The 16,739-nt window shown below is 39.7% G+C and overlaps 1 protein-coding gene across 1 annotated transcript; it reads right to left on the reverse strand.

Annotated features, from left to right (window-relative positions):
- Positions 1 to 1,201: 1,201 nt before the first annotated feature.
- On the reverse strand, positions 1,202 to 15,384 carry nudt21 (nudix hydrolase 21). The gene is made up of 7 exons (XM_033036066.1): positions 15,029 to 15,384; positions 12,080 to 12,280; positions 9,698 to 9,761; positions 8,974 to 9,063; positions 5,872 to 5,947; positions 4,946 to 5,060; positions 1,202 to 3,380 (listed from the first exon to the last, which is right to left on the reverse strand). Exons 1-7 carry the CDS (start codon positions 15,139 to 15,141, stop codon positions 3,359 to 3,361), a joined length of 681 nt encoding a protein of 226 aa, XP_032891957.1. The 5' UTR covers positions 15,142 to 15,384; the 3' UTR covers positions 1,202 to 3,358.
- Positions 15,385 to 16,739: the final 1,355 nt, after the last annotated feature.

Raw genomic sequence — 16,739 nt, forward strand, 5'->3', positions numbered from 1 at the left:
GGAGCAACTTTTTCACCAAAAGGGTGATTCGCGAGCAGCCAGAGGAAGTGCGAGGCAAGTACAATTACAATATACAAGACACTTGGACAGGTTCACGGCTCGATAAGGTATGATACATACATATTTGGGCCACAAAGCAACTTCCATCACAATTAGCAGGAGGTGAGGGAGGATTTGTAGGGCGCCCAGCTGCTTTTCTGTAGCAATGACCTGCACTCACTGGATGTCTCACTGTATCTTGCATAACAGCACACCGCGGCCTCCCTGTTCGCCCCATCCCACCCGATAGCAGCACACAGACAGCCATCGTATATTAAGATGGCTCCTTCCACATGGGCTAGTCTGCTACTGGGTCACTGACTTTTGCATCGCCTGGTTGTGTCAGAGGCGAGTCGTGTCCATAACCAGGAACCCGGCCCTGCAAGCCTGGTTGTAACAGGCCATGTATAAACACGACTTGCTTTCTGGGAAGGAACACCGAACGCTAGTTGAACGCCGAACTAATGTATTAGCATACTGAAAAAGTAGTACTTTAAATCTTTACCTACACTTCCTAGGAGATTACACTAGCGATAACCTAGTATGAACATTAAGTGCAGAAATAAATATTGTTTTATAAATACAATTAAAAATTGGAGTAAGAAAAAATACTTAAAGTAGCTATCTGATACTAATCAATGATCGATATTTGAAAACAAAATCTATTCGTGTATTTACTAACATCCGATATTTAATGACTTTCAGACTAAAGGAAGCGAAGCTGACAAGCCTACCTACGCTGCTCTGCAGTTTTCCAAATCCATTAAATCAGCACCTAAACCCAAGAACGAACACCCAGTCTACGCAGATATAAATATTTCAATGGGGAAACGGGACTGTGAATGAGTGAAGATGCAAGACCTTATCACTTGCCATTTATTGCCTGTCCAAGTGAAAGGATCCACATCGCAGATCAGGGAAGAGGATCGCTATCATTTGCAACAGAGGAAATACCTTGACAGAATCGGAAGCCGACGTGTTAATAACCAGTGCTTTCCAAGACGAAAGCAAGAACAGTAATGCCAGTGTCATACAGGTGCAAACATAAAAACCTATCCTCCCTCATTTATGCTGCGGTACAGTACATTTGGTGCAATGTTATCAACATTTCACAAAGTGAGCTTACGTTCTATAAGAAAATGCCCGTTACTTCAATTTTATAAAAATAATTTTATTTTCACTTAATTAAAACTGTCTTTTCAAATTCATCCACGGCTTGAAGATTATCAGTTGTTGTGACTGCCATCTGTATTGATACAAAACAGAAAAAATTGCCAACCAACAAACCAGGAGAGAAATGCATTGTTCCCTAAAGTGATTAGGGCAGTGCGGAACCACAAGGTGCACTCCAAGTCCTTGCGAGAAGTGACCCTTTCAAATATTTGGACGAAAAGACTTGGATACTCATAGATCGAGTTGAGAAGATCTATAATCTCATTGAATGGCTGAATTTAGAGAACAGCATTTTAAAGAATTATTTCTGGGAGTAAGAACAGATTGGTGCATTTAACATTGGCTTAAATGCAGGCCATACACATATCATATCTAGGCAGTCCTATTCCATTTTTCTACATCTTTTTTCTCTCATGCCCATCAACGTCTCCTACTCAGCTAACCCAGGGTCAATTCACGGTAAAGAGGAAGGAAAGTGAAGGAAACCCACATTGGCATAACATGTTCACATTGCAGAGCATTAGAAGTACAGGTCAGGATAATCTACCACCATTAACTGGTGATTAAAGTACTATTATATATTATGGGATTGGTATAGTGATAGGCTGCCGAGGGCAATAGATGGGGAGAAAAGGAAATCCACTGCCCGACTCTTAACCTACAGTACCCCACAATACATTGGGAGCCCAGAGTCACCCATTATGGATATACAAGCAGCAGTTGTTCATCTCTCCCTTACCAAGGCACAATACCCCACCTCTGCAATAAATTCACCCCAACATGCTTTTGTTCAATTTCGGCAAAACAGTTAGCATTGAATGTAGTTTAAACAAGCAAATCTAATAATTCTGCAAACGTATTTCTTCATTTAGTTCAGCATCTTACAAAGCTGAGGCTGTAATACATTTGGCAGAATGAAAAACAATCAGACAACATAAAAGAAAAATGCTCAGGACCTCTAAAGTGTTAATGAATATTGTAACAATGGAAGAAAAGTTATTTTGAACATTTCTTCATCTATCTGAAACATTCAAGGACATCTGTTACTGAAGTCAGGGTGTTAGTTTTGAGAATGCCAACTTTTTGATGACCAACTTCTGGAATTGTTGAAAAGGAAATCAAATAATTTGAAATACACCAAGAAAGGAATTAAAATCCTCCAAACTGAAGTTTAGAATTGTGCAGCATAAACTATGATTCTTCACGTGAGAACTTCCAAATTAGTTTTTTGCCCCAAAATTGAACCAAACACCAACTAACTGGAAAGACACACTAAGGTCTAGGTCATTAAACTTAAAAGCAAGCAAGACCCACATCAAGAATGGATTTTCATGTTCGCTCGATCAAATTACAACCATTGCACATTTCAGTTTTGCACCGATTTGTGATTTCAAGTATCCCTAACCAATCTGTAATTAGAATACATAATGACAGAATTTTTGAAGATCCACATATACCCAAGATCACCACTTTGCTGCTGATGTAACAATTCACGTTCGAATATATTCAAGTATTTAATGCCTCGACACACTCCTTATAATAGCTGCATAGAATCACTTGTTTATATACCTCAATGGTCCAAAGCATATCACTTAACTGCAAAACATGCAGTTAATATCCCAGATTACAAAACAGCCCTAAAAAGTTCACCATGAAATTGGAGGAAAGAATGATTAATCAGAAGATTTGCTTCAAAATCACTTCTACTATATAAACCAAAGCAGAATAAATCAGATCAGTTTTGTCTTTAATCAATATACATCGACTAGGTTTCTCTCATATCCAATTACAATAGGTCCAAATAAATGGTGAAATACAAAATACACAAACTACAGCTAATTAAAACCCTCAAAAATAAAGGTATTTGTCCATTTAATAAAGTAGAAAACTCAAACAATTACATAAGCAGAAAACATTTCTTAAAAAAAAAGCACCAGTTAAAACTCCTCGGCTTCATAGTTGGTGTACAGTTGAACAAAATCTCACAGGAGCATCAGCTGAGCAGGTCAGGTGCTGCATGCTGTTGGATTTGGTTTGTAGAACCGATTTACTCTCTGGCTGAGAAGCCAGACTACTGGCTTGGAGATGTTCACAAGAAATTGTAGTTGTACATCCATCAGGATCTTGAGCAATGCATCCATACACTTCAGTTATAAATAAAATTAAACCTAAAAGTTAAAGAAGAAACTTCAGGTACATTTAAAAACAAGTGCATACACTGCAGAGGAAAAAAAAACAGATGAGACAAATCTCTTCATATAGAAAATGCATTGGATGAATCAGGCCACATAACTTGAAGCAGACCAAATCAGTGATTTCAGAGTCTCACGATCAGCCAGTTTATGTAGGTAATATTTAGAACAATTCAAAGGTTTCAAAAGCCTTTTATCTTCACGTGTATCAATTAAAGTACAGTGATATTCGAATTACCATTAAAGTAATTACAAAATAATGGTGGTGGTAGCAGGGCCTTTTAGTTGATATCTATAGGACCATTCCCAGCCAACACAAGTTGTGTAAAAACAAAAACGTTCTTCATTCAACTCTGCCGAGGGAGAATTTATTGTGAAAGTTAGGATAATTTAACTACCAAGCCTGGGTGTGTCTGTATAGATTTATATCCCTGGAATTTAAGGCAGGATTTTTTTATTTTTTTTTTTAAAGAATCAAAACTTAAGATATCGAGCAAAAAATGTAAACTGAGAAATTGTTTTGCTGATTCTGGTGCCTTGCACCTGACAATTGGAGTGGAGGGCCAAGTAACGGGTGAAAGTTGGTGGCAAGCAGGCCATAATCAAGAAGGATCTTCAGGGATGAATTGCAACAATTCCTACTCTTTCGCTTGTTCCATGATGTTCCCATATTTGTGTATTAATAACCAGGCCAGTCTTGTATGTACTTTGAAATGAACGATCATAATATTAAATTCTCACACGAGGTGAACATGCAGTTATGAGGATTTTTTTTTTTAGTTTTACTTGCTCAATCCAATTTAAGCACCCGATTTGATGAACATTTTAACGACATCTCTCCATGCTCTTTCAATCCTTAAACCTCTAATGTTTTCACTTTTTCCACACAGAGTGTGAGCCTGTGGAATTCTCTGCCTCAGAGGGCTCAGAGAACTTTCGAGAGAGCTCTTGAAGAAAGCAGAGTCAGGGGATATGGGGAGAAGGCAGGAACGGGGTACTTTCGGCCATGATCACATTGAATGGCGGTGCTTGCTTTGAAGGGCCGTATGTCCTACTCCTGCACCTATTGACTATTGTTTAAGCTTTGTCTTGTGCTTCAAGAATTCGGTCTTACAGCACTTTGTCAGCTTGTTACAAGGAAAAAAAAAAAAAGAGCTGAAGGGTTTAGAAACCCACATTAATCAGAACAATTCGAGCAAATATGGCCTAGTGCAAATATAGTGGCATCTAGATGATCCATGGGGAAAGGAAAAAATTCTAAAAAACAAACATCAGACGTTGGTTTTCAGTTTGTACTAAAAATTAGTTTATTGATAATGGAAGTGCCCAATATAGAAATAGAAAGTGGACCATGCAAAACAATTGTCAGATGGTTGGGAAGATACCTTTCAAATAGTAGTGACTGCATTTAATTTTTAATATGTAAACTAGTGAGGCAAACATGACAGAAAGTAATAAATCCAAGGAGTCATATTCCCAGAAGCATGACTTGACCATTTCAAAAGAAAATTGCTTAAGCTGTTACTGCATTTTTTCATTACCTGCTCAAAAGCTGAGGAAGGCTGGAGATAATGGGCCCATAACCAGGAGCATTGTCATAAAGTTCAAATAACGGAGCGGCAACCAGCTTGTAATTCTTCGGAACTGCAAAAAGGGCTGTTGTAAAGCAAAGACCATTAGAGATCAAAGCCACCCGATAATTATATACAGCAGGGGCTAACAACTATTTAACATAATATAACCAACACAACACCTGGACCCCAACCAACACAATCCAAAATACAAGACAGTGCAGCACAGGAAGAGGCCAATGGGCCTATAACGTTGCGGCACACACAATGCCAAGATAAATTAATTGAAGTGAAGCAGTTAATTTTGTCGAGGGGGTTAATGTGATTAATAATCTGTGAACATTTCTGTGGCGTGTGGCTAGCGCGTGGCGTTTTAACGAAGGTAGAAAGACACATACACACAAATACAAGATGACTTTTATAGGTATAGAGATTGTTGGGGTGTGGTGAAGCATCCATAATATCAGCCAATTTATTACACTTTTTTTGCATCACAAACATCAGCCATCACTTTGTGTCAACATCTAACTCAAAGATAGAGGTGAAATTCAAGTCCTATAAGTAATTGAAGTAGCATTGCATCAGAGTTCCCCTTCGTACAAGCCACTGACTAACCAAACTCCTATACATTTGCTATGCAGATGCCAAAATTCCAATGTTACAGTCAAACAACATAATCCAAGCAACAGCCTAACATATCAATCATATATGCAACTGATGTTCATTGGTCTTGCAGTATATGAACTGTTTGCCCCGCTTTCCTTTTCACTCATTTACCAAAGCACTTGAGACATGCAACAAATCAAATGGTATCTAGTGAGACCACCTTTGTAGCTGAATGTTTTTGTCTGGTCGCATTTTAAATGCCATCATATTTACACAACTGTACATCATACCTTTTTCTTGAAGTTGCACTAAGAATAGCTTTTTGTGCTCTTTGGGTTTGGTGATGTGAGCTGGAATGTAGGGATACTGGAGGAGGGAAAATAACATTTATCTTAATATAAAATATGATGTTTCAGGGCACTTAGATGTATTATTCACCAGCTGTTAAAAAAGATATTGGAACTAATCACCATCAGTGGATGAAAACCAAACAGCAAATCAAGATATCCAAGCAAGTCACTGATATACTAGTCAAGACTATAGTAGCTCTGAATAATAGCTTATTTTTCCAATATAATGAATGGTTCCCAAAGCAGTTTTGTTGTGAGTTGACAGGAATGCCAGAATTAGTGTCTGGAAATACTATGACTCCATACCAGTGACATAACATATAACAAAGAATAAGATTAAATAGTACAATTATTCCTGCAAGACTATTTCCATTCCAAAAAAATCACATTTCAGCCAAAGGAGATCTTTAAAACCAGATAAAGACAAGGAAGGCCTACAGATTAAAATTCTGAATGTGGGCAAGGAAAATTTTGAAGGCATTAGAAAGAAACTCAAGGTGATTGGAGTAGGTTGTTTGCAGGCAAAGGATTATCTGGAAAGTGGGATGCTTTTAAAAATGTGATGACTAGAGTTCAGGGCTTGAGTGTTCCTGCCAGGGTGAAGCCAAGACAGGTGGACGCGAGGAAGCTTGGATGACGAGAGAAATTGAGGCTCTGGTCAGGAAAAAGGAGGTTTTGTGAGGTGTGATCAAGTGTATCCCTGGAGAAGTTTCAGGAACTGAGCAACATACTTAAGGATGAAATCAGGAGGGTAAAAAGAGCTTTGGAGATAACTCCAGCAGATAATGTTAAGGAAAGTCCAAAGAGATTTTAAGTGTGTTAAGGGAAAAAGGGCAACTAGAGGGCGAACAGGACCCCTCAGAACCCAACGCTGTCATCTGTGTGGAGCCCCAGTAGATGAGCAAGGTCTTCATTGAGTATTTCTCCTGTTTTTACCATGGAGAAAGATGAATGAGGAACTTGGGGTTGTCAATGGAAGGGTTTTGGTGACAGTCAGTATTACAGTTGATGAGGTGCTGACATCCCAAGGCGCATGAAGATAGACAAATGTTTCAGGCATGATCAGATATGTCCGTGGACACTGTGGGACATAAGAGAAGTAATTGCAGGCGTCCTGGCTGAAATATGCAAATCTTCATTAAATAAGACTGGATGGAAATGTTGGCTAATGTTGTGCCTCCATTTAAGGAAGGCTGCAAGGAAAGGTTTGGGAATTACAGACCAGTGAGCCTAACATATGCAGCAGGCAAGTTACTGGAGAGTATTTTGAGGGGTAAGATAAATATGGACATTTAGATAGGGTCTGATTAGGGATAGTCAGCATGGTTTTGTACATGGAGGATTGTATCTTACCAACCTGATTACGTTTTTTGAAGATATAATCAAAAAGGTTGATGAGTGCAGAGCTGTAGACATCGTCTATATGGATATCAGCAAGGTATTTGTTACAGTCTGCTGGAAGGCTGCTCTGGAAAGTTAGATTGCATGGAATCCAAGGAGAGCTAGCTGACTGGATAGAAAGGTGGTTCAATGGAAAGAAGCATAGGGGGATGGCAGAAGGCTGTGTTTCAAACTGGTGGCCTGTGACTAGTGGGGTGTCTCAGGGCTCACTGCTGGGCCCATCATAATTTGCAGTTTGGATCAACGATTTGGATGAGAATGTACAAGGCAGAATTAGTAAGTTTGCAGATGACACTAAAGGGGTGGTATTGTAGATAGCAAAGATGACCATCAAAGATTACACGAGGATATTGATCAGTTGGTCAAGTGAGCTAAGGAATGGTTAATGGAGTTCATTGCAGGTAAATGAGAGGAGTTTCATTTTGGGACCTCAAACCAGGGCAGGACCTTCACTGTGAATAGCTGGGTCCTGGGGAGTGTAGCAAAGTGTAAAGATCCAGGAGTGCAGGTATATAATTCTTGAAAGTAGCGTCACAAGTAGATAACGTGGTCAAGAAGCCTTTTGACATAGTGGCCTTTATCAGTCAGGGTACAGAGTATACAAGTTAGGATATTATGTTACAGTTTTACAAGACATCAGTAAGGCTACATTTGGAGTATTTGGTTTAGTTATGGTCACCCCACTAATGGAAAGAAGTTGTCAAGCTGGAAAGAGTGCAAAGAAGATTTACGAGGGTGTTGCTAGAACTTGAGGTCCGAGCTATGGGGAGAGGTTGGGCAGGCTGGTACTTTATTTCTAGGAGCCCAAGAGGATGAGGTTATCAAGCTGTATGAGATCATACGTACATGCACAGGGTCATTTACCTAGAATAGGGGAATCAAGAACCAGAGGACATTTGTTTAGGTGAGAGAGGAAAGTTTTAATAGCAATCTGAGAGTCAACTTTTTCCAGAGGGTGGTGGGTATATGCATGAGCTGCCAGAAGAGATAGTTTCAGCAGATATAAGCATACAACATATAACCATATAACAATTACAGCACGGAAACAGGCCATCTCGGCCCTTCTAGTCCGTGCCAAACACTTATTCTCCCCTAGTCCCAACTACCTGCACTCAGACCATAACCCTCCATTCCTTTCCAGTCCATATACCTATCCAATTTATTTTTAAATGATAAAATCGAACCTGCCTCCACCACTTCCACTGGAAGCTCATTCCACAGCTACCACTCTCCGAGTAAAGAAGATCCCCCTCATGTTACCCCTAAACTTCTGTCCCTTAATTCTCAAATCATGCACTAGAATAGCATTTAAAAGACATTTGGACAGGTACATGGACAGGAATGGCTGAGTGATTTGGGCAGGTGGTACTAGTGCAGATGTGGTAGCTTGGTCAGCATGTTACATATTTGTGTTATACAACTCTAAGTGAAGCCATTTTCTTTAAGTTTTAATAACAAATAGCACTCGGGAACAGCGAGACAGTCGCAAACCTTCGGAAGCACTATTCTTTACATTGTGTTTGAACTAGATCTAATCTTTCTATAAAGCATCAACCATGTTTCAAGACCTTATAGTTATCACATCCATTTTATTATTCGCAAAACATCCGAGAAGAGTTCATAAAATTTAGCACAACTGACCTGAGGGGGCTCAAAATTCGGCCTCCACCAGTTTCCGATGCAATCATCAATTACCCAGTCTTGCTGCACACCATCTTGACGGCCTAAAATCTGTTTTAAAAAGAGAACTTGCAGTTGTATCAGTTCCTCTTCAACATCAAACAGATGTGAACTTCTCTGTCTTGGGGGTAAGGACCACCAAACCCTTGGGGCTTGTCTGATAGGTGCTGGCTTTAATCAGGTTGTTATCACCCCCCCCCCCCCCCCAACCACACCCACCGTCATCCTTCCAAACAACTGAATTGAAGTAAAAATAACTTACGGAAAATTTCTACTGCTTCCCACCCCCATTTAGTTCATGAATTTACACAAATTGACCCGCCCCTTTAAAGAGACAAGAGTAATGAATGTCTTATTTGGCTGATACTTTGACAGCTTATTTAAAAGGTGGGGAAATCAGTGCAAACATAATGGTAAATGGAGCACAAATCACAAGGAATTTCCTGAAAGGCAAGAAAAGCAAAATTGCTGAGGCTAGATGAAGAGACGAGAAGTAGGATTGCAGTTTGTGGGAACCTAAATGACCTTTATGATTCCACTAGTCTTTCCATACTTGCATCTACCCTCAGAAAATTTGCAAGATTCAAATCAGGCCTGCTAGTAAAAAAATGACATCCAAACCAGAATCAAACCAGCTGATCTTTTAGCAAATCTTGAAGTGTTCCCATATGAATGTGCCACATACCTCAGTCATAAGTCGCTTCAAGCCCTCCACTTCATCTTCTGTAGGATTTAGCTCTCCACCGGGCCTACATTAACATAGCAAAAACTGATATAATGCAAAAGCCACAAAAAAATGCACTCTGGTTCACATCTAAACATGTTAGAGCTTAGAATCACAAAAACAGGCCCTTCAGCCTACCTTACCCAAGCTGGCATACTGGGCAAATCTGATTTGCCTGCAATTGGCCCTTAGCTCGCTATACGTTTCCTATCCATACATCTTTTGAAATGCCTTTTACAAGGCATTTTAATCTGCCTCTATTGCTTCCTCTGGCAGTTCATTTCAGATGCAGACTACCTCAATTGCCTGGGGTGCTTCCAAAACCTTTTCCCTCATCTTAAGCCAACGCCCACTAGTTTTAGAATCTTCCATCCTAGGGAAAAGGGCATTAACATTCATTTTTGCCACACCCCTCATGTCCAGTTTACTACATAGATCATTAACACTTTGTTCACAAACACCAAATCTAACTGTGTCCATCACAGTCAGTTATTAAAATGATTCTCATTAGCTCTTGGGTGTGGAGATAGATAGGGTTCTCAATCATTAACTAACAACTGCTGCTAATACCATGTATATTAAGCACACAAGATTTGTATTCTGTTGTTAAGAAGACTAGTGTTCAGAAATAGTCTGCTCTGTAACCATTGCACCAGTTACATTGGTATACACTGATACATCTGTTAACAGCACTGGATTGGAAGGAAGTCAATGGTTTTGGGACAGGAAGCACACCAAGATGAAATAAATTACATGAGATCGGTTTCATAGCATTGAAGTATTCTGAAACAGATTGGTGAGTTTAGATCAGTCTATTCCTCTCAATTAAACACTACATAGCAAATCTTCTACTGCAGGGAATACCCATCTACATTTTCTCACTAGACATCCCCAGACCAAGTTTATCCTGTGAACCAAAGTGTATTGAATTCAAACGTGACAAGAAATTGCAGTTACTAGAACCTGGAGTGTTGGAGGAACTCAAAAGGTTAGGCAGCATCTATGGAGGGAATTGACAGATGATGTTTTGAGTTGGGACCCTTTTTCAGACTGCTCCATTCCCTCCACAGATGCTGCGTGACTGATTGAGTTCCTCCAGTACTGTTGAATTCAATACACTAAAAGTACCTTAGAAAACATATGATCTGCCCACAAAATTCATTTTCCAATATTCTCCAAAAATGCAGTTTAAAATGAAAATATAGGTTAAACTATGACTTCAAGTCAATGTCCTCAACTAAAACAGTTTGATGTTTTTGACATGTCCCCAGTGAATAGAGATGTGAAAGCAGGTCATCCTGAACCCCTTATTTATAAAATGACTATTTTCTATTATGGAGAGAGAATTGAGAAATTGGAGGTGCAAAGCAATTGGGGAGTGCTGGTACAGGATGCCCCAAAACATTAATTTGCAAGTTGAATCGGTAGTAATGACGGCAAATGCAACGCTAGCATTTATTTTAGAGAGGACTAGAATATAAAAACAGGGATGTAATACTGAGGCATTATAAATGCACTAGTCTGACTGCATTTGGTGAATTGTGAGCAGTTTTGGGTCCATATCTGAAGGATGTGCTGGCTTTGGAGAGGGTCCAGATGAGGTTTATTAGAATGATCCCAGGAATTATTAGGTTAACATATGATGAGCATTTAATGGCACTGGGCCTCTAACCGCTGGAGTTTAAAAGGATTGGGGGGGGACTAAATTGAAACTTACTAAACAGTGAAAGGCTCAGATAGAGTGAAGAGGATGCTTCCACTAGAGGGAGAGTCCAGGTCCAGAGGCAATAGCCTCAGAATAAAGAGAGATGAGAGGGATTTTCTTTTGTCAGAGGTTAGCGAATCTTTGGAATTCATTGCCACAGACGGCTGTGGAGACAAAGACAATAGATATGTTTAAGGCAGAGATTGACAGATTCTTGATTAGTACAAGTGTCAGGGGTTAAGGCTAGAAGGCAGGAGAATGGGGTTGAGAAGGAAAGATAGATCAGCCATGACTGAATGGTGGAGTAGACATGATGGACCACATGGCCTAATTCAGCTTCTATAACATAGGAATTTAAGACCTACTAGCTGCACACTATTCATACATATTCATAGAAAATGATCAATGCCTTTTTGTTTCTAACCATCTCATGTCTATCAAATGGAAAACATTTACAACATTTGGCTACAGTCACCATCTGAAGCATGACATTAGTAAGATTGATGGACACCAAAAATACACCAACTCCAGTACACACCACTGATCAGCCACCAAATGTACTTAAAATGTTTCTCAAGGACTTGATTCATACTCCCAACCTTTTAGATGTTATCGATCTCATTGACATATGGACTCACAATTTAAAGAAGGTTGTTCCCAATTGCAGCAATAAAACATGAGGCAACCTGTGTTCATGAACAATCAGGACGCCCTCCACCGTGCGTCTCATGCCGATCTTGTCAAATTCCTCCCTCATGCGCTGAAATCGAGCAGCAACTGAGCAATCTTTTTCATATAAAGGTTCCTTCGTACCAAATGTGTAGTTGGTCAATGGATACCTAAAGAAATTCCACAGATTTATGCACAACATTTTTCCAAGACAGGGATAGACATAGATCTAACATATACTCAGGGTTCTAGGATAAGGATAAATCAAGCTAGACGATAGAGAGATTGCTGTCAATTAGTGAGAAGCCACATTTCTAGAATGTTGTTACTTTTCAATTTTCACATTGAAACAGTGTTAGGTGAAAAGCCACATTAATTCTATTTGCCTTTCCACTGATCAAAACTCATTTAAAAAGATTAAACTTTTTTTTTTTTTTTCATCATTACCCAAAACAGTAAACGTTTATTACAAAAATCAAGAGCTGCTGGAAGAATTCAGTAGGTCAGGTAGTATCAGTGGAGAGAAGAGTGGACAGTTGAATTTTGGATTAAAATCCTTCATTTAAAGTCTAGGTGAAGCGGCTTGGCCCGAAACATCAACTATCCAATTCCCACCACAGTTGCAGTTGAATTGTTCCAGCAGCTCCCTTTTTTTTGCTACAGATTCCAGCAGCTGCAGTCTCTTGAGCCCAGTTGTTTCAATGTTGCACTTTGGAAGTCATGCAGTTCTTTTACTTTGCTCAACTTGCATACTTTCAAAGGATTTCAGGAACCACACTAAACACTTCAAAGGAAAAACATTCTAGAAATGCAGAGAATATTAATTCAGAATACTAGTGGTTTCCCAGTTATGCCAAGCGAAAACAAGGCTACATTCAGATAAAAGGATATATTGAAAGATTTCACAAAGGTATTAAACAGGTCTGGTGGATTTCAGCAGAAATATAGAGCACCTTTTAGCAGTAATCCTAGAGCACAGATTTAAAATAAAGATGCGAATAAGCACAATATTTTTTTAAAGTGTAGAAACAAGAGAGAAGCAAATTCAAGGAGGATATATTTGCAGGACAAATTGAATAGCTCATAAAAGAGATAACAGAAGAAATGTCTAATCCCACGAGAAGCCCACTAATAATGTTCACAATTCAGCATTGTCTTCTGCTACATTGTCAGTTAAAACTTCAAATGTAAGGCAATAATCCTAAGAGGCAAATGAACCATTACATATCAAAATTGTTTGTACTCCTTTCTCAACAGCACAGATAAGTCAGTTAATCAGTGGTCATTTACCAGCACCCCACATAAATGACCATGCCTCACATGAGAACCAAAAGTGATTTAACCATCGAGGCTGCTTACATCTCCCAAATGAAATCAATTATCTTTGTCAAAACTGCAGATTAGCTTATCTTGTTGTTCTCAAATACCCTATTCTCCTAACACAGCCAAGCAGCAGGTGTATTTCAAAAAGACTAGAAGTGCATGCAATAGAGCTGAATGTTTTTCTTCAATAGTTTAGCAATGAAATACTTTGTATTTGCAGAATTAGGGAGGAAGGAAAAAACCATAACGTTTCACTCACAATTAATAGCAAGATATCAAAGTTTTAGACATTGCACTAAATGCCAGGTCGTGGAATACCATCAAAAATGGGCAATGAAACAAGGAATAGGGACCAGGTACTATCATGGAATTGTCACTATAATGAGTTAAGAGATAAATGAGAATAACACAGCCCATGTGTTGTATAAAAGGGATGTCAACATTAAACAAAATTTAGTACTTAAAAAGGCTTCTAAAACTAGATTTAGAGTATTAATATTTTCAATTACATACAACATCCTTTATATCCTGAACAGAGAAGCATAAAGAACATTCACAGATATTGCATACTGGAAAGGCCAGTATTTAATGCTCATTTCTAATTGCTCTTGAACTAAGTGGCTTGCTGGATCAGTGAGTCAACTGCATTATAAGGATCCTGGAGTCCACTTACATAGGAGACTAGTCAAAACATCAGTCATCTATCAAGATTAATTAAAATAATAAAGATAAAACATTTGTGCCCAATATAGTTCCATTTGAACTGATGCCTGGTTCATTACTCCAGCTGACTTGGATTACTAACCATGCTAAAGCAATTTCAGAAGTTTATAAAATTGAGAAGTATGGATAGGATAGACAGTCAGAATTTTTTTTCCCCAGGGTGGAAATGTCAAATACTTGAGGGCATAGCTTTAAGGTAAGAGGGGAAATTTGAAGATTGCAAACAAAGTTTTTTTTTTTTTTTTTTTTTTTTTGCAAAGACAAACTTGGAACATACTGCCAGGCGTGATATCGGGAGAATAAGATAGCGACATTTAAAGAATATATATATATATATGAATTTGCAAGGAATGAAGGGACTGTGGATCGTGCACAGGCAGAAGGATTTGGTTTAATTTGATGTGTTCAGCATAGACATCGTGAGCCAAAAGGCATGCACCCAGGCTAATGATTATGTTAAACAGCACAGTAGAATTGAACAAAGCATTAAAGTTTAAAAAACATTAAAACAAGTTTATAAACACATCGTATCGACAAGTCCGCAAGTAACATTAAGCCCCCTCCAAACTACAAAAGATAACAGTTTTACATTCAAACAACTGTCGGCAAATTCTTGGACTACATTTGCAGGTACCAACACTTGAAATACCCATGTGGTGCAGCTGACGGTGAATAAATAATTTGAACATCACCCAAACTACACACCACACAATGGACCCCAGACTACACATTACTGTTCAATGCTAGGAACAGTCAGTTACTACTTGCTACACGAGTCCTGTCACACAGAAGGGCGTTTAGAAGCTTGGCGGTTCTTAGCAAGATACAGACCACCTATCACCATCCACTACAAAAACACTACGGTTACTCACAGGTTAATGGTCCTTTCCAGGGTCAGGGGCTTGGCCTGCAGATATTTGTTCCCATACTGAGAGACACCTCGAGGCCAGCCAGCCTGCGAGCGGCTCGGTGGAACCACAGACATGGCAGCAGATCTCCGTCTGCGGGAGTAGACTCTAGGACACGGCGAAGCCACGGGAACAGACAAAAGTCTACAACGCTAAGAACTCGAATCTACGAATGAACCTGTCTTGGCGCTTTAACCGATGAGATTCGCTTCCGGGTGAGCACAGCACTTCCGGGTGAGAGAACGGCGCCAGAAGGGATGTGCACGTGATTGGCCGGTCCGTGCCGCCGCCGCCATGTGGGGGCTGCTGCTGCTGTCGGAGTGCGGGCAATTAGCGAGACCAGCAGAGGGAGCTTTTACTTCAGCTGCAAATAAAAACAATATAAAGCAGAAAGACAGTTCTTTGAAGTGAGAATTAAAATATGGAAATACTCGAAAGTTCAGCGCCTGTGAGAGAGAAGCAGTTATCTTTCTTTTTCTTCAAATATCAGCAGTTGTCTGAACTGTTCAGCGTTTCCAGTATATAATTATTATTTTATTTCACAATCCCAGCATATGCAGTATTTTGCTTTTGACTTCTTATAGAAGGGGAGCCTATGCAACCTTTTTCAGACAGAAATGTCAAGTGGATCACCATTTCCTATTCTTGAGGTCTCCACCATCAGAAAGGGCAGTTTTCAGTGAATTTGTTTCACTGCATATGATGCCAAGACTGGAGAAATTGTATTCGGTATAGGATCTAGGGATCGAGAATATCCCAGTGGTTTGGCTGAAGACGTGCTCCAGAACTGCACGCAGCTCTGAGCAAGCTGTTAAGTACATAATTCTATTTGGAAAATTGCCGAGGTAAGAACCAAAGATGATAGAGCGGAGCAAGATACTCAACTCCTACGTAATCCAACGCACTGAGGTGTTGTACGTAACGGAGCGTCACGACCGCCATCTTTCAATGCAAAACGTGACTTCCGTTGTGCCTCTCTCGGTGTAAACCGCTCCATCATCTTTGGTGTAATCAGTGTTGTAGGGGAACAGTGTGTGATATAGCTCATTTATTACTTCACATATTTTAATTAATTTTATTGTAAATGTTTCCCCCCTGTTTCTGCCTATTTCCCTCCCATCCTTCCTCCCCAGCCCCCTCCTTTGTGCAGTTTCCCTTGCATTGTATTGTGCAGTTCCCCTTGTATTGCTTTAACACACACTGCACAAAATTAAATTTAACATAGATGTAAATTTATATATATGAATGTGTGTTTGAGAGGCAAGTTAGAGATAAATAGATAACGTTCCTTCTCATGGATCAGCAACTTTGATTACACTGATGCAATTATAAAGAAAGCACATCATCGCCTCTACTTCCTGAGATTACGGAGAGTCGGTATGTCAAGGAGGACTCTCTCTAACTTCTACAGGTGCACAGTAGAGAGCAGGCTTGGTTCGGCACCTTGAGCGCCCAGGCGCGCAAAAGACTACAAAAAGTAGTAAACACTGCCCAGTCCATCATCGGCTCTGACCTCCCTACCATCGAGGAGATCTATTGCTGCCTCAAAAAGGCTGGCACCACACCATCCTGGTCACACGCTACCTTCAGGTAGAAGGTACAGGAGCCTGAAGACTGCAATGTCCAGGTTCAGGAATAGCTGCTTCCCCACAGCCATCAGGCTATTAAACTCAAA

The sequence above is a fragment of the Amblyraja radiata genome, chromosome 17 (genome assembly GCF_010909765.2).
Source record: "Amblyraja radiata isolate CabotCenter1 chromosome 17, sAmbRad1.1.pri, whole genome shotgun sequence".
Classification (NCBI taxonomy): Eukaryota; Metazoa; Chordata; class Chondrichthyes; order Rajiformes; family Rajidae; genus Amblyraja; species Amblyraja radiata.

Excerpts from the sequence above, each read along its gene's own strand:
- nudt21 (XM_033036066.1), bottom strand. The coding sequence starts at position 15,141 with ATGTCTGTGGTTCCACCGAGCCGCTCGCAGGCTGGCTGGCCTCGAGGT. Across the intron at positions 9,064-9,697 it reads TGAAGCGACTTATGACTGAG|ATTTTAGGCCGTCAAGATGG; the intron begins GTATGTGGCACA and ends TTTTTAAAACAG. Across the intron at positions 3,381-4,945 it reads CTTCCTCAGCTTTTGAGCAG|GTTTAATTTTATTTATAACT; the intron begins GTAATGAAAAAA and ends TTTAACTTTTAG.